This window comes from Trichechus manatus, unplaced genomic scaffold, assembly GCF_000243295.1.
Source record: "Trichechus manatus latirostris isolate Lorelei unplaced genomic scaffold, TriManLat1.0 scaffold00143, whole genome shotgun sequence".
NCBI lineage: Eukaryota > Metazoa > Chordata > Mammalia > Sirenia > Trichechidae > Trichechus > Trichechus manatus.
In genome coordinates, this window is record NW_004444079.1 from 3,142,011 (window position 1) to 3,159,669 (window position 17,659).

At 39.6% G+C, this 17,659-nt stretch overlaps 1 protein-coding gene across 5 annotated transcripts in view; it reads right to left on the reverse strand.

Moving 5' to 3' along the window:
* Positions 1-17,659, reverse strand: part of KMT2A (lysine methyltransferase 2A) — a 75,170-nt gene that overhangs the window by 15,377 nt on the left and 42,134 nt on the right. For 4 of the 5 annotated variants that reach the window (XM_012558175.1, XM_023739937.1, XM_023739939.1 and 1 more), the window contains 18 exons: positions 17,339-17,434; positions 16,975-17,095; positions 15,942-16,064; positions 15,353-15,537; positions 14,061-14,234; positions 13,212-13,322; positions 12,849-12,922; positions 12,042-12,235; positions 11,579-11,685; positions 10,631-10,768; positions 9,479-9,637; positions 9,099-9,216; positions 8,899-8,977; positions 8,038-8,198; positions 7,286-7,471; positions 2,640-6,879; positions 1,918-1,998; positions 802-866 (listed from right to left, as the gene is read on the reverse strand). In XM_012558175.1, coding sequence (XP_012413629.1) covers positions 802-866; positions 1,918-1,998; positions 2,640-6,879; positions 7,286-7,471; positions 8,038-8,198; positions 8,899-8,977; positions 9,099-9,216; positions 9,479-9,637; positions 10,631-10,768; positions 11,579-11,685; positions 12,042-12,235; positions 12,849-12,922; positions 13,212-13,322; positions 14,061-14,234; positions 15,353-15,537; positions 15,942-16,064; positions 16,975-17,095; positions 17,339-17,434 — 6,412 coding nt within the window. The remainder of the gene's footprint in view (positions 1-801; positions 867-1,917; positions 1,999-2,639; positions 6,880-7,285; positions 7,472-8,037; positions 8,199-8,898; positions 8,978-9,098; positions 9,217-9,478; positions 9,638-10,630; positions 10,769-11,578; positions 11,686-12,041; positions 12,236-12,848; positions 12,923-13,211; positions 13,323-14,060; positions 14,235-15,352; positions 15,538-15,941; positions 16,065-16,974; positions 17,096-17,338; positions 17,435-17,659) is intronic. The other variant, XM_004385667.1, reaches the window with a different exon arrangement.

Consider the following 17,659-nt stretch of genomic DNA (forward strand, 5'->3'; position numbering starts at 1 on the left):
TCACAACAATCCAATGAGGTAGATGCTATTATCATCATCTCCATTTTAACCATGAGGAAATTGAGGCAGAGAGAGGTTAAGTAACTAGCCCAACTTCATATAGCTGAGAAGTAGTAAAGCTAGGATTTCAACCCACCTGGCTACCGGGTCTGCACTGTCAATCACCAGCCCTCACTGCCTTCTTACATGAGATGTATCAATCCTTGAGGAATTAGCAAATCAGCGGAATGTGACAACATCCCAAATCTTATGCCTGAGCATTTTCTCTATCTGGTTCTTTTCATGGGAAGTCCTCTCTATGGAATCTATGGAACTGGGCAAAGTCTTATATCCCTCGCTCTCTAGTTATTAACTAACCAGTTGTCTGCTGATCAAATTCAGTAGAATGGACAGAAAATGTTATGGAGATGTATCTGGTAACGTATCCAAAATATGCCTATCTTACATAATAAAAATGGTTGCTGGTTTTCTGCAGTGACAACTCATGGATGAAGTCAGGTTATAACCACTTATTTAAATCTCACTGCTGTGAGAGCAAGTAAAGCAAAAGAGTCTTTTTAGGATTCAGTTTTGTGTCCTGTAGATGACAAGATGATCACCGATAACATAGCAGAAGGGCACTGGACCAGGAGACAGGTGCTGTGACTTTTAGTCTACAACTTTTGGCAAATTTATCTACTTTGGAGCTTAAATTTTTTTTTGAAAAAATGTTTCTAGAAAATCAGGAGGCAAAGTAGCTGATTTTTATTGTCCTTTTAGCTTTGAAATTCTCTGATTCTAAGGTGTTCTCCATCCACATACCTGTACTCTCCTGTTCACTTGCTGGATTTTGTGTCGCCTGAACCTCTGGAAGAACAGCCACTTGCCTAGATGAAAAGAAAATCACATGTGAGCTGTAACATCAGCTAGTTTTTTAATTCCACGACAATGGTGTCAGTTATACAAAACTACTAGAAAAAGAACCCGATGGTGCTTTCTGTGGAACCTGTTGAATGAACACCACTACCACCACAGTACTGTACAGTATACAGCAGAATCTTTTTAAGATTCTTTCCCAAATACTGACATTAAGTTTCTGCTTTTGAAGTTATAGATAATGTCCTTGAGATTCTCCTTATATCCTTAAACCTGTTGCTGTCGAGTCAATTCTGACTCATAGTGACCCTATAGGACAGAACAGAACTGCCCCATAGAGTTTCCAAGGAGCAGCTGGTGGATTTGAACCGCTGACCTTTTGGTTTAGCAGCCAAGCTCTTAACCACTACACCACCAGGGCTCCAATACTCTTACTATTAGAAAAAAATTAAAAGGCACTAGTCAGAAACAGTTCTGGAAGTTACTTAAATAAGTTAGCTGGTTTATCTAAAAAGAAAAGTAAGCTGTATGAGCTTGTGAATCCCACTAACGTTCATTTTTTAAAATGAAATAAACCCTGGGAACAATCCAAATGTATTATCAATAGGGGACTGACTAAATAAATTATTGTAGATCCATACAATAGAATCAGAGGCAGCCATGAAAAAAACAAAAACAAAGTGTATCTATAGTTACTGGCACAGAAAGATTTACACAATATGTTAAGTGAAAAAAGCAAGTTCAGAACAGTAGGTAATGTATTGTCCCTTTTATGTAAAAAAAAATGCATATTCATATACATACACTATATATGCATATAAATGTCTGCATAGATAAAAACAAATTACTAACAATGGCTACCTCTAGGGAATAGATTTGAGGGTGGGCAGGACAGATTACCATTACCCATTCTTTTATGTAATTCTATGCTATGATTTTTTTTATAAGCATGTTATTACTTCCATTAAAAAAAAAAAAAAACTTTCACAACAAAACAAAAATCAATACAAATCGGGAAGACCTATTTTTTTTTAAATGAGGTGGACAGAATTAAGGGCTTACCTTGCAGGCTGCGCACACTCCTTTTGTGATGACTGTTCTACATCAGCCGTATCCTGCTGCTCAGCCTCTGCTCCTGGAGTCCTGGAACAGAATTATTTATGTCTTTTCAAGAAAAATCACCAGTAAATATATATCGAATTAAATATGGAGGTCCGTCTAAAGACATGACTCTATCAGGATCTAATAAAATGTGTGAGTGAGCAAAACTAACCTCTGGTGATACAGGTTAGAACAATCGTGAGGCACAGGAGCGTTCTAGGGTGCTAGAAACGTTTACTATCTCGAACTGAGTGGTGGCTACACGCGTGCACACATACATACATATGTAAAAATTCACTTGTGTACTTTATATGTATTATACTTCAATGATAAAGTTTAAAAAAAAAGAACTCCATCAGGATGTGCAACAGGTGGCTTTGCCCTCCAGACAGAAACAATCATTTCCTAGTATTCTAAACCTCTAGGAGCAAACAGAAACATTGTTTCAAATCAGAGCAAAGAGCAGAGATGTGGTTCTATCCAAGAGGCTAATAGCTAATGGAACTCAATTTTTCTCTATAAATCACTACTGGGAGGAAAAAAAAAATCAAATCCCAGAAAACTCCCAAGTAATGCAACCTGGACAGAAGAGTGCCCCTCCCATAAGACTACCGCTTCCAAAGTCTCTAACCCAGAGCACAAAATCCCACAGACTCAGCATAGGGAATATTTGGATTTCTTACCCCGTGACTGAGGTCAGGGGTGCTGTGTTGGCTTCTTGGTCTGGAATGTGTGCTTCAGAAGAACTGGTCCGCAAATGGGAAACTTTGTGCTTCTTGCCATTCCCTTTGTCCAAAGGCAGCTGAATCCGTTTGATTTTTGGTTTGGGTTTAGTGGGACCCGGCACTGAGGGGCTTGCTGACTGCTGTCCCGAGGATGGAGAGCCCCCAGGAGAGGCTGAGCTGGCCTGCACAGCTGAGGGTAAAGCCTTGCTCTGCTCTAGCCCCATGCTATTAGGAGCATCTACTGTCTGAGTAAAATTGGATACCTGGGTCCCAGAAGCAGAATCAAGATCACGCTGGGAAGACAGAATCCCAGTTTTGCTGGCAAGGAGCTGGTTCACATGCTGAAGCTGATAGTGTTCTTCTGCTTCCCCGGAAGGTGAAGCAGCTGTTATGCCTGTAGTCTGAGTTGAGGGGAGTACACAGATGCTAGATGCTGCTGTCATTGCAGCAGTAGAGGGAGTCTGTGATGTCCCCAGTTGTGAAAACATTCCTGAACTTGGCGGTAAAGCCACAGGCTGGTCCTGAATCCCTAGGCTCTGCTGGCTAGCTTTGATTAAAAGATTGCTTATTGAACCAATATCTGGGTTACCAAGCAACCTTGGGTTGGTCAATGTGACATGTCCTGGAACTGATACACTACTTGTAGGGGTTGTTGTAGTTTGCATGGATACAACATTCAAAACGGAGGAACCAGATGCCAAGCCAGACACGGGCCCTGATGCGAGGTGGCTAGTATCCTGGCTTATGGTTGATGTGCCCGCCGCTGTGGCAGCAGTTCCTCCCACACTCGGTGGTAACAGGGGTGCCTGTTCAAAATACATGATGCCAGATTTAGACCTTTTTATGATGTTGGGGACAGTTCGGTGAGATGAAGTATTAAGTGACCCCAAATCTAACAGACTGGGATGGTTTGAAAGCTGGGAGGGTGTGAAGTTAATCAATGTCATATTAGAAACCACATCAGAAGGGGCAATGTTTGAAGGGGTACTAGAGGGAGCAAGTTTTTTATTCTTTCGGGTCTGTAGACGAGATATGGGTCTTTTCTTGAGTCCAGAGGATGGAGTGGCTACTGTGGTACTGAGGTCTGTCCTCTGGCTGGCTTCTGAAACCAAAAGCTGGGGATCTGGAGGAGGCTGAACCCCAATAAGTAGGCCTGAAGGAGGACTGCTGATGTTGGGTGGGAAACTACTTTGAGTAGCTGCAGGGAAGGAATGTAAGTGCTGGTGATGAGGCATGGGGAGCAATCCTTTGCTAGCAGGAGGGAACAAAGATTGAGAAGTTGGCAAGCTTGGATTTAGTCCTGTGGTTAGGGTGAGACCACTTCCCATGGGCCCCAATACTGAAGTATTTGTCTCCATCACACTGGGTGCAGAACTAACAGAAGAGGTCAATTGGATTTTTTGGGTCACTCCATTTGGAAGAGTTTGGAGAACATAAAGTGGCTGCATGTTCTGGTTAACAACAATTAGTTTCTCAGTGGCTGGTTTCAGGTGGGGTGGAGTGGTCTGGACAGCTGCATTAGAAATCTGAGATGGGCCAGGACTATCAGTAGAATTGGGCACATATTTCTGGTTCTGGATAGGAACAGTAGGGGAAACAGGTACCTGAAGGCCAGGGGTGCTACTGTTTCTAGTTAAATCCTGATTGTTGCCATGACCTTGTTCCACTGAACAAGGAGGGCTGGAGATGTGATCTGCATCCATGTGTCCTTGGATAAAATGATCAGGAGTCATGTGGCCTTCAGGGGTTGGATCTACTCCTGGACTCAACAATGCTGGGTCACCTTCAGAGGAGGGCACAGATTTTTCAGTGATGGTTACTCTCTTCTCCCCTGAGTCTGAGATTACAGCTAGTCTGTTAGGGTTCTGGCTAGGGACAGTGGGACTCCGGGTGGTCAGGACAGAGAGATCAGACGGTAGCTCTAGTGGCAACTCAAACTGCTCCTCGGCTGAGATAGAGGAAGAGACACTACTGTCCACAGGTTCTGTTGTTGGCAACTGCTGAGAAAATACTTCGAAAAGACCCATGTCTTTTCCACGATTACTATCAAGACCCAAACCTTCACCGAGATTCAGGAGTTCTGATGACGATGACTCTGGGCTCTCACCCAAAGCTTGCATGGATGGAGTATTCTTCAGCACAAAGTCCATAATGTCTGAAGGCAGGATGTTTCCGCAGTCATCACTGTTGTTATTGTCAGAATCAGATTTCAGGAGCTCAGTATTATAGGTGTCCAGCAAATTTTTGTCTGAGGGGGTACTTGTGTGGACTCTGCGGCTTGACTCCAATGAGCTGAGTTGAGCTTCCAAGGAATCCTGTCCTTGTGTTTTAACTCTGCTGACAGAGTGGCAGTTATCCATCTTTGGCTCATTTTTGTGGCCAGCAGAACTCTTAATGACATGTTCTTTTTCACCAGCATCCTCAGGTCGATCAATTTTTAAGTTCTCTGTTCCATTCTCTTTACCATTTCTTTTTGGAATCTGGCTGCTTTTCCTCGTTGTGGCTGTAACACTAGTATCACTCTCTGTCCCGTCATCAACACCATCCAACTGTGAAATTTTTGGAAGATCACATTGTTCCTCCTCCCGAAATAAATTATTAGATGCCAGCCGTTCCTCTCCACTTGAGGAAATCACTGTTCTAGTGAAATTGTAGTAGTATAAGTCATCTTCATCTGATGTGCTAAGGTCATCGGCCCCATCCACCTGTCCTTCAGCTGATCTCTTGCCTCGTTTCTTCCCAGTTGAGCTGCTGTAGAATGGAATGTCTTCTTCACCGTAGGATCTTACTCCATAGAGGGGCGTGAGCCCAAAGAACATGTTAGAACGTGCCCGTGCACTGCGACGAGGATATCTCCTCTTAAAAGAGCCATCCTCCTGAGGTTTGGGGCCATCTGGAAGCATGAGGTTTCTGTCCTGAACCGGAAGATTCTGATAGCTGTTATTTTGAGAATCTTGGGACGAGGTATCGTTGGGGCTTGGTTGGGCCACTGGACCATCTCCTGGACTTTCAGAGGCTGAAACTGGTTCTGCTGGAGATGCTGACTCTCCTTGCAGAGGGGAAGCAGGACTACTTTCTTTCAAGGTATTTTTGGACTGATTTTCACTTTCCATTTTTAAAGGTGTCAGTGTTACTTTGACTGTGCGTTTTCGGGGTGTCTGTAATTCCTTGGCAGATCCTTCTACTTGCATGGATGAAGTTTTGGGGACTCCTGGAATAGAAAGGACTTTATCACCAATCTTATCAGAAGAAACGTTATTACATGGCTGTTGTCCTATCAGCTCAGGAGCCAAAACCTCATCAACAAACTCTGGCTTTACGTTTCCTTCCTCACCAGTTGTCACCTGACCAGGTTCCAAAAAAGATTTAGTGGAATGCTTTTCTTTGAAAGTTTCTTTACAAGATTTTTTCCCTTTTTGTCTCCTGTCTCTGGAACTAGATCCCACGTATTCATTGATAATAGATGATCTGTTGCTCACTCCAGACAGCTTCAAGGTTTTGACGTCAGTATCTGCCTCTGGAGAGGGGTTTGCTGATTGGGTAGTATCTGTGTGCTGGTCTCGATCGCTGCGTTGCCCTCTCAAATGGAGTGACGGAAAAGATAGGGCCTCTTTAGAATATGGCACCGAAGAGGGCTCCACAAAAGTTCCAATTTTACTAATGTTTATTTCTCCAGATGTCGTATTATGAACCTGTGGAGCCAGTTTAGGAATTCCAGGGTAAGCCACATTATTTCCAGATCCCTCTGAACTCTTGGAACTCAGCATTTTGGTTTTCTCTCCCTTCAAAGAGGAGCTCTTGGACCCCAAGTCTGAGGCACTGGTATGCTTCATTTCTGAAGATGAAGATCCATCCAAGTGGCTGGTTTTAGTGCCTACAGTAACCACTGTCCTTTGTAAATTTGAAGAAGTGGGAGGGTTTTGCCCTAAATTAGTACTTGAATTCAGTGACCCTAAGACATGATCGACTGCTTTGGCACTTGTCTCAAGATCTGTAGCAGTCCCAGTAGTGGACACTGAGGAAACACTGTTCCTGGAGTAACTATTTCCAGTTCTCATTGGAGACATTATCCGGAGTTTGGACCGCTGAGGTGACAAGGAAGAAGTACTGTGACGCCTGGAGCCAATGCTTCGAAGTCCAGAGGAGAGTAAAGGATCACCCACTGTGACTATTTCATGAGTGGTTGGAGTAGGACTTCCTAAATAAGAGAAGAAAAGCATGGAGTCCATTACAGACAGAACAAACTTGGTAGTCATTGGTTTCAATGACTTGCCTATATATATTTATAAACCCAAAACCCACTGCCATTGAGTCAATTCCCATTCATAGCAACTCCATAGGGTTTCCAAGGCTGTAAATCGTTATGGAAACAGACTGCTACATCTTTCTCCCGCAGAGCCACTGGTGGCTCTGTATGGCTGACCCTGCAGTTAGCAGTTGAGCACTTTAACCACTGTGCCACCAGGGCTCCCTATATGTATTTATAGGTAACTGAAAATCTGCATTTTCAATTAGCAAAAATCACCAAGATAAAGGTTCCTGAAAGAATCACAAACTAATCTTTAGGGTAACTTTCAGTCAAGCAGGTCAATGAAGTCCTTTACCTGCAGAAGGCAATGGCCGACAGCCAGGGGATCTCTGTGTTGGAGAGTAACTGGGTGTTCGAATCCTAGGGACCTTTGAGATGACATGATAAAAACAGGAGCTGGAAGTTTGAGAATGAGGAGGTCGGTCTGGTGATGGAGGACTTACAATTTCAGCTGTGTTCTGACTCTCTTTAGATGAAATTTCTGTGGTAGAAAATAAAAATGCTTATAAAAAAGGTCCAATTAAGGCAAAAGAGGGAGCTTTTGCTTAAAGTGCATTGAAGATATTTAATGGTGGTGGGATAATTTGGAAAAAGCTAAAATGGTTGCACAACTTGAAGAATGTAATCAAGTCGCTGAAGCATTTTAAAAAAAAAAAAGAAGGAAACTATCACTTATAAACGGGAAGTTATTGCTTAATGGGTACTGAGTTTGCAGTGATAAACTTCTGGAAATGGATAATGGTGATGGTTGGACAATATGGTGAATGTAATTAACGCCACTGAATTATACACTTAAGAATTGTTAAAATGATAAATTTTTAGTTATAAATATTTTACCACAATAAAACTAAAAAGAGAAAAAGTAAAAAAAAAAAAAAAAAAAAAAAAGTCTAATTAAAATACTGAACAAATAAACCAATAAGAAGCCAGCTATTAGGTAAATATCAAACTAGAGACAAATGATCTCCCAAATAAATGATCTCCCCACCCTCCAATCACAGCACTCCCAAAAATCTAATTCAATTCCCAGCTGGACTAAAAACTAACCTGTAAAAGATGTTGGGCTATGAGCAATGGTCCTATTTTCATCATGTTCAACAGTGCTGTTGATATCTGGTTCTACAACTGGAGGACGGCATTCCACTATCTTGCATGTATACACACAGCGCTTGCGAGCATCTGTGGTGCTCCAGTATACCCTGGAACACCTGGCAGATAGATTTGGAAAAATCACTGTAAGTGAGAGTATAGAAGCAGAAACTAACATTTGTCAAAGCCTCTCCTCCATCCTAGGTTGCCTGGCTTTCTTGATTTATAGAATTTAGCTTTACTTCATAGGTTCTTATTATAGATTACCCAAGTGTTTTGAAGTCCTTTGTTTTTCCTATCCTCTCAAAAAACAGCATAAGATTTTTTTTTGTTGTTGTTGTTGTATTGTAATCAGCGGCCAAATAACAGTAAACTATCCTAAAATCCAAACAAAGGAAAATACTAATTACTGCAATAGTTACTGGCCTTTGGGGTGGTACTACTGCCCCACAATGAGTACAAAGTGAGGCCCTAAAACAAAACGAAGGCCCACCCTGTGGTGTTTCCTTGGGAGAAAAGCCCCATGAGACAAGGAAAATGTAATTGCTACAAATTTGCCAGGTTTTATTTGGAAATGATTCTGGAATTACGCCAACAATACTTTTCTCCTATAACTGGATTTAGCTGACATAAGATGCTGCTTTAGGCCCACTCTACACGCTGATGGAACCAGACAACTAGTAAAAAAAAAAAAAAAAAAAAAAAGTTAACTTTTAGTAGTAATTAAAAGTAGCTAACAAGCATGCCTCTACAATTTAATGATCTGCTCAGCATTTCAGGATACTCAAGTTGCTGTCTTCTCTTTACAGTGCTACTTACTGATATCCAATAGGAAAGAGTTTATCTTCACAGTCAGAGAGATCATTCAGAATTCCCAAGCAGTCAATCGTCATCGAGCCTGACCAAGAAAGAATAACTGATAAGAGGAGATAATGAGAAGGCTCATTTTATAACTAAGGACTATAAAGTACCCCAATGATACATACAGTCTTCCCCAATAATCGAGGCCTAGGTCATACCAATCATCATGTGGATATTTTCTGGTTCCAACCCATTGAGAAACTTCCTTCTCAAGCTGATTCCTTCAAAGTCCACAAACACTCTTCTAAAAACTTCAAATCCATTCTCAGGAACCACCTTAAATAAAAACCCAGGGTAGCTGTTAATAGGCTATCTCTTTACACATTATATTTATTATATTGATCCTCTCAGAGGAAGTATAGAACGTATCTCAAAACCACCATTCTGTTTTACTAGCAGGACTTCTGTATTTCTTATAAGAGGACGTGACTCTAGCAATACCTGATAGAAAGGCAAAACCGAGTTTACCATGTTGCTATTTTCAGTCTATTTTCCCTGAATTCCTAAGGAATTTAAAAAGCAACTGAAGCTCTCTCACCTCTCCTTTGATCAAATCCCGATGTCGCTGACAATATACTTTTTTATCATCTAGAAAGACGCAGTTCTTGGCTCGGGAACACATGAAGTGATAGTTGCTAGTGCAGGATGTGAGACAGCAACCCACGGTGGCTCCTGGCTTTTGGCAGAATTCACATCTCTAAAAATCCAGAAAGAAGAGCCCTGTTCAGTCTTTAAGCCATTTACCATCTCCTCGATAGAATCATCCCACTCTGGTTTCCTACAGTTCATTTTGCTTATTGGTAATCTACTGAATTACAGAGAGATGGTATGAGCCATGAAGCCTCCTCTACAATTCCTCTGTCTCCCCCACTGTTCACAGAAACCTGTAACTATTAAATTTGGATTTAGAACCTGGACTAAAACATAGTTTTTTTCCTAGGATAAAGTACTGATTTAGAGAAGATGAAATTTTGAAGATCAATGCTAAAAACATCATTCTGCTAGAAAGCTATTACATATCCCAGAGACTCAGTTCTAGAAAGACGACACTGGTTAGAAATATAATGGTGCTCTAATTACTAAGCTTAATAGTAGTAACTCAAACTTATCACATGATTCAAAGATTTCCTTCACCTGTCCCTGTATGTCACCACCTTATTTTGTCACAGTCACAATGTGGGCTCCCCTACAGGGAAGAATTTTTGTTTGTGATCGCCACACAACTTATACTTACGTTTATTCGCATGTGCTATTTTTCTGATGAACCTTCACCTTCCTCCTTCCTTCAGAAATAGCTTTTAAAATTTTACTCCTTCATAGCTTTTTTTAAATTCCTCTCATCTGCTATTGATACTCTCCACACATATATTTTGTGGGGTTATCCTATGGACCCTCGGAATGATTCAACTGGGACCTTTGAGATAATGTAGTCTAAGTCCTTTAATATATAAACACTCTTCTTACACATATGAATTATCTCCCAAATTATATTTTGTTTTCTATTTATTTTGCATCCTTCCTCCAAGGGTCAGAACAGCAATCTGGCTACAGTGTATACCAATACTTGTTGTGGACCAATTACTGTAGAGGCATTATGAAAAACATCAGTGAGTCAGCATTTGGCCACAGAAAGAACATCTAGCAACTGAGAGGGAAATCTCTTTCATATAATTTACCCACAAATTCTTACCAATTGCTTGCCCCTGATCACAGCCATATGCACATTCTTTAGTGATCCATCATCATCTTCGAATACTTCCGCTGACCACAAAGCACAATTTACATGTGTCCACTCATTTTGTCCAATGTATAGCAAACGACCAGCATCCTATGAAATAAAGAGATTGATTTAATTTTTCTTAAAGAATAGAATGCCAAAAAAGGTTTTCTTTGGTATTAGCTTTCCCTCAATCAAGATAACCACAAGAAATTAAGTCTTTTAACTTAGGAATGTTTACAAAAATCACAATTCATTTTTCAATGTTTCTCTGTCTCTTCCCTCCTTTTTAGATTACTTTTTCCAGACTAGAAATATTTTATAAATCTAAAGGATAAAAAAAAAGTAATATGTGATAAGTTTATAAAAATGTGAATTTTTAAAACCATTATTTCAAAGCCAGTTCTCTCAGCTTGCATTGTAAGACTTTTTTTTTTTAATTGTAAGCTTACTATGTGCCAGACACTAAATAAGGCTTTACATAATTTCATTTAATTCTCACAATCACTGTGAGGTAGGCATTATGATTACTCTCATTTTAAAGATGAAACTGAGGCTCGGAGAGGTTAAGCTGCTTGTCTAAGGTTAACAAGTAGGCTGTAAGGCATAGAAACAAATCCAGGCAGCCTGCCAAAACTGGGCTCTTAACCATTCTGCTATACTACGTTAAACACAAGTTATTTAATATGCAACTTGTATTTTATTCACAAAATCTTTTTGAGGAAATTCTAGTAGATTACTAGAAACCAGCAGGTTAATTTAAAGCAAATCATCATTAAGCATAAAAAACTCCAACTGCCACAAACTGACAAACAAACATTAATTAAACAAATGGAACCCAATTATAAAGTTTAGACACAAAGGACACACAGTTCATTTTGGATCTCTACTAACTAGGACCCTGTGTCACACAGTACTTACATTAGCACTGTCATCACCATATGTCAAACATAATGCACATTGTCTATTATCTTCTATGCCTGGAGGTGGGTTCAGCTCTGGACTGTCTTCTCGGCTCCTGTCAGTATCTTGGAACCCAAAAGACATCAGTTAAAATTAGCAATAGTATGTCTGGTTTTCAGGAAAAAAGAAAACAATTCAGCTTAAATAGACTGTAGACTATAAAATAAATACTTTCAAAAAAATGTTCGAAGCTATCTGTTATCTATGTTCAAAGCTATCTCATTATCTATGTTACAATACTCAGAGTATTTATGTTAATTCCTTGTTAACATCCAAGTGAAGTAACAATAATGATTTTATTACTTTTAAGGATGATTTGAAAATTCCTTTCAGATATCCGAATGTATTAAATTTAGATTCACAAAGCCAATCACTTGCATTTGGAGGGAAACGGATAACGACTTTTCATTCAGAGCCTTACTCAAAATTGGTGGTGTAGGAGGGTGTAGAGAAGTTGGTGAGTCTGGTTCTCCAGGCCCTTTGGGTTTGGGAGCTGGGATGATTTTCTTCATTAAAGGAGGCTGCTCAGTGTGGCTGTTTTCCTCTCGCTCCTGCCACTGAGCATAATTATGGTCAAGTGAAGGTGGAAGCACTGCGTTTGGTAACATCCCACTGCTGAAAATAATTGATTCAACAAGTATTTATTGAACTCCTACAATATACCTAGAACTGTACAAGATAATCACATTTTTTATATCATCGGGTCTTGGCCACATGCATGAACCATTCACAGAACACAAGAACAAACCACAGAATATGAAAACTGCTTAAATACACAGAACATACCATTTTTAAAAATATAATTTCAGTATTGTTAAGCTCCCAGAAACAAACGATAATCCTACCAAAGAATCAAAAGGACTTACTGGAATAAAAATTAAAGGTTAAATATGAAAAATTCAAGAGAGGTAGGCAGCACCATTTGAAATAAGTAAAACAGAACCCAATTAAAACAAAGCCAACTATAAAGCTATACTATACATATATTATACATATGCCACAAGTTACACAAAGTTCCCTAAAATATAATAAATACATAAAATAAAAAATAGACAATAGCCTATAATAAACATTAAGTGCTGTGTCCAAACGAGCACCAAAAAGGCATTTCAACAGATTCATTTTTTAATATCAAAACCTAGTCTAAAAGTAAAACAATCTAGAAATTTGAAAACGCTCAGATTTCCAGCTGACAAGAAGAGAAAAAAGTACTACTGAAATTACTTACTTGCTTGATACTTTATTTGGCTCCCAAAACCTGGACTTTTTGACACTGAACCATGGAAAAACACGTTCCATTTGCTAAAACAAAAACAAACAAAATGTAAGCATGTCAGCACTCATTTGGAGACCACACAAAACCAACAACTTCACACCAGCTTCTGTGTCAATACAAAGACGATTTCAGGAAAAATCTATCTAGTTGGGCAACTCACCAACTTCCTCCCAAAGAATGAGGGGAACGAATTAAACCGAAAGGTGTGTTATACACATGGCAAAGCAGAAAGTAGAAGAGAAGAAATCTGTTCTATTCATGGGGATAATCATTCATAGATAAGCATTAAAAACATGAACTATTAATATCACTCACCCGAATGAAGAAGGACTTGACCATGCTGTTGGCTTTCTTAATCTCTGGCTGCCCTCCATCTGAATTAATGGCTGCTTGAATGATTTTCACAATATCGTCACTGAACTCCAACTGTATACAAAAACAAAGTACCCATTATTCATAAAACAGCATGCCCTCAGAATCATTTCCTCTTCCTCCTAAGTCATCCAGGACAGATCCAAGAGAAAACTAACACCTTATATTAGCACAGTGTAATTTGTTTTTGGCTGAGGCCTTGGTGATTCAGTCTACAATTAATCTCTGTCAGTCAAGAGATGTCAGGCTAATAGGGCAAGAATGAGAATAAATTAGCTGCATCACAGTAAGTTACCCAAACAGGTCCACAATTTTTTTATTTGGACTAAAATGAATAGCAAATATGGACAATGAGATAATAGATGATCTACTTCCTACACATTCTTACAACCATCAAGTTAAAAGTCATCCATCTACAAACTAATACCCTGCAAAGGAAGATACAATATTCAGATCTGATTTCAAAAGATGCCAACTAATTAACTTCCCATTAGCATTTTTTCCTATAAACAGTTCTTAGTTCTTCCTCTTCATATAAAAATAATTTTCAGAGAACTCAAATGAAAGCTAAATAAAGGAGCTATTTTGAGACACTACCTTCCCTATCATAATCCATCTTCTGAAACAAAGAACTAAAATAACTCACATACTTTAGGTACCTAAAGCAACATGACATTTCTAAAAATAACACAAATCATCTTTTAATTTATTTATACACAGCCTTACCTCCCAAAAGACCCTGAGAAGCTAAACTGGCTCTAGAAATATTGGCACTTTGCTCTAGAGACGTACCACAGATATGTAGTTTCCATGGTCCATTTTTCTCTTGACTCCCTCCAGATCTAAAGGCTGTTGATCCTCCTGTTTGCTGACCTCAGTAAGAACTGGTGGATCAGGTCCTTCTGGGGAGCTTCGGGAGGGTATACTCTCCTCTGTTTCGGGATTTAAGTCTGGAGGCTTAGCAGCCTGTTGCCAGGAAAGATATGTTTCTTTTATCAACATTGAAAATGAGGCATCCATGCGAACTTTATTAAAATTAATAAATACAGCACTGAATGATTCAGATTATAAAACCTAAAGAACATAAAAATAATCAGATTTTTTAAATTACAGAAGTTAAAACAGCCTGTTATCTAACAGATTAGCTAGACTAATTTAGGAGCTTCGCTTGATAATGTCCAAACCCAGTATGAAGAAATCCAAACCGTGTTCAGTTCTTTTCGAGTAGGACACAGATAAAAGTTGAACTTCCTATTCAAAAAATGAGTTCTAGTAAAAGGTAACTCAGCCTAACCCATTGCCATCAAGTCAATTCTGACTCATAGCGACCCTACAGGACAGAGTAGTAACTGCCCCATAGGGTTTCCAAGGAGCAGCTGGTGGATTCGAACTGCCGACCTTTTGGTTAGCAGCTGAGCTCTTACCCGCCGTGCCACAAAGGCTCCAAATCAGCCTAGCTGTGAAATAAAATTATTCATGTGGTTGTTCCAATATTATACCTTATGTTCCCAGTAACTACTTTATAGATGTATCATTCACAACTTAAATGGACTAAGAGCTGTGGTTTTCAAACTGTGCCCAGAGAAGCCCTAGGGATTCCCAGAGCCAAAGGGTACTCTAGTCCCACTACTACCATCTTGGTTCAGGCCAGCATTCTCTCTCTCACCTAGATTACTGTAACTGTCTTCTAACCACTACTTTTGCCTCTAGGCTAAATTCTCTCTAATTTATCCCTTCCACTTCTGCCAGAATAATTCTTTTCTAAAAAGCAACTGTGATCAGCTTACTTCCTTGGGTAAAGTCTGTCATTTTGGCTCCCCATAGCCTTCAGGGTATAAAGTCCAAATTTCCTATATCAGCAAGAAATTTCTTCAAAAAGGCCTTTGAAGGTATGGCCCCTTCCTATTTCTTACCCCAGAGAAAGTCCTACTCTTGGTCTAAAAATGTTCCTAACGGCTACGGACAAAACAAGTAACTCTACAAAACAAAATCAAGAATTAACAAAACAAAGCAACCCATTCCATTACAGGGTAAAAACCAACTGAGAATAAGCTGTCAGAAAACAAAATGAGATTTGGGCTTACCTGCCGGTAGCGTAGCAAATGACTGGTGGTCCGAGAATTCAACAAGGCTGTCAGAACTTGCTTCAGGGAAATCTGTAGCTCTTTTTCAAGGGCCAGTCGCCACTCTGCAGGGTGCTGCTCAGTACAGTTCACACAAGTATAGGCCACACTCTCTGGCAGATTAGATAGAATTTCATACATCTCATCTAGGAAAACAAAAACCTACTATGAGAGGTGCTCCGAAGACATGGAAGAGAGAAGAAACTACCCCACTAAGCTTACTATAAAGTTGTATATTAGGAACTCCCCTAGCAGCTCACATATATTGATCTCTAAAAGGAGTATTATTAATTAACACTAACCCAGGATTTGGTTATTAAAGAATCAGTAGATTATGCTACCCATGAAGGGCAGCAAATAAATATTTTAAAAGAATGTACTCATGATAAATCAGCACGAACTTAACCCAATGCCACTTATTCAAGAGACCAAAACGTAAGTTTAAAAAGACTCCAAATAACAACACTACAATTTTAGGTTTATATTGCTTCAGGGGCTGTAAATGTAGCTATACTTAGAAAGAAGGAAACGGTAATAAAAAGACTCCAACCTTCTGTACCTGAAAGATTCTCACATTTGGAATGGACCCAGCGGTCACACTTCCCACACTGCATCATCTTACTCTCGTAGTCGTCGTCATCGTAACACTTATCACAGAGAGGGCAGAAGTTTCCTGAAAGCCAAGCAAAGCTTCAGCGGTGCTCTGGCTCACATACCAATGCTTTTAAGGCCCTACCCTTATGTATGCCACCGGTCTAACACGCAAGCCACTATATTCTTCTGGAATCACTTAGGCTTTATGAATGCCTGCACAGACCTACTATGGAATGTTCACACATCTGCAGATGGTCAAGATTATTCTGAAATGCTTCATATATATCACTACTTCTGTTCTTTAGACCTATTTATAAAAGTCATGAGGTGGGTTTTACAGATAACATAATAGGAAAAGAATGAAAGAGAACTTTACCTCTTAACATTCTAAAGAAATGTTTAAATGTTAAAGAAGTGGCGATATGAGAGTGAAAAACACAGTTAAACTTTTTCCTTATTCCTAGTGTTTTTACATTAGCTGAAAGCAGCACTTCCATGTCTCTTTTCTATTATTTTTTACTCAATAGACTTCTTTAAATAGATTTGTTCATTTTAAATAATTTTAATAGTGAACTTTGTATCAGGCCTATAGTAAGTCAGTAAAATAATGAGTTTAATGTGTTACTTGTAACTTTTTTTACTAGTGTAACTATTAAAATAAAATGTTTGACCTAAAACCATTCCTGAAACAATCAAATATACGTGTACTACACTTCGGGAAATACTACTAGCTTACGGCATTTCACTGTGATTAGCTATTACAAAAAGTCCCCTTAATTCTTCCCAAACAAGCTACCCAAACATTTCCAGTTGCTATAATTCTGTATGCAAAGGAAAGAGCAAACCCAGGAATTTAGTAAATGCATCCAAATAGTATCTTTGACAGGACATGTAAGACTTTTCATTTCATTCTACTGGAGTGTCCAGTTCACCTCGAAAACACCAAGTACAACCTCTACAAGTTGACAAAATTGACTTTTTTCAGGTACCTTTAGCAAAGAGTTTGGCACAGTCATGGCACAGTGAGAAATCATGAGACCACTGTGCGTCCCACCCTTTGCCTGGAGTTGTGGACCCACAGCTTTTGCAGCGAACGCACTTGGTACAGATCTGGAAGAGAAGAAAAGAAATTCCGTAGGAACTTCTTATTTTTAATATCCTTTCTTACTTAAAAACATCTTTAATACACTCTATTTCTAGATCTGACTTCTACACTGGGATGGCTTGTCCTAATAATAAGGAAAAAAATTATTACACTGACATCATCAAGCAAGGATATTCCCGTGACGAGTTGCGCAGATCCAACTGTCAAAATGACAGTTCTCCTTGAAACAGCACAGTGTGTGTACTCACCCAAACTTTCTTTTTCTTCGTGGGTTTGGTGGGGTAGTTTGGTCCCAGGCACTCAGGGTGATAGCTGTTTCGGCACTTATTACACTCCAGCAGCTGCTGTAAGAAAATGTAACAGCAAAAAGGTGAGCATTACACACAAAAAAGACCAGATTTACTGGCCTAGAGGAGACTGGAGAAACTCCAAGAGTATGGCCCCCAGACACCCTTTTAGCTCAGTGGTGAAGTCACTTCCGAGGTTCACTGTTCAGCCGGGGAGTGGACAGCCCCATAAAACCAAATGGGACTAACAAGGCAGAGCAGTCCAGGGACAAGGGCTAGAAG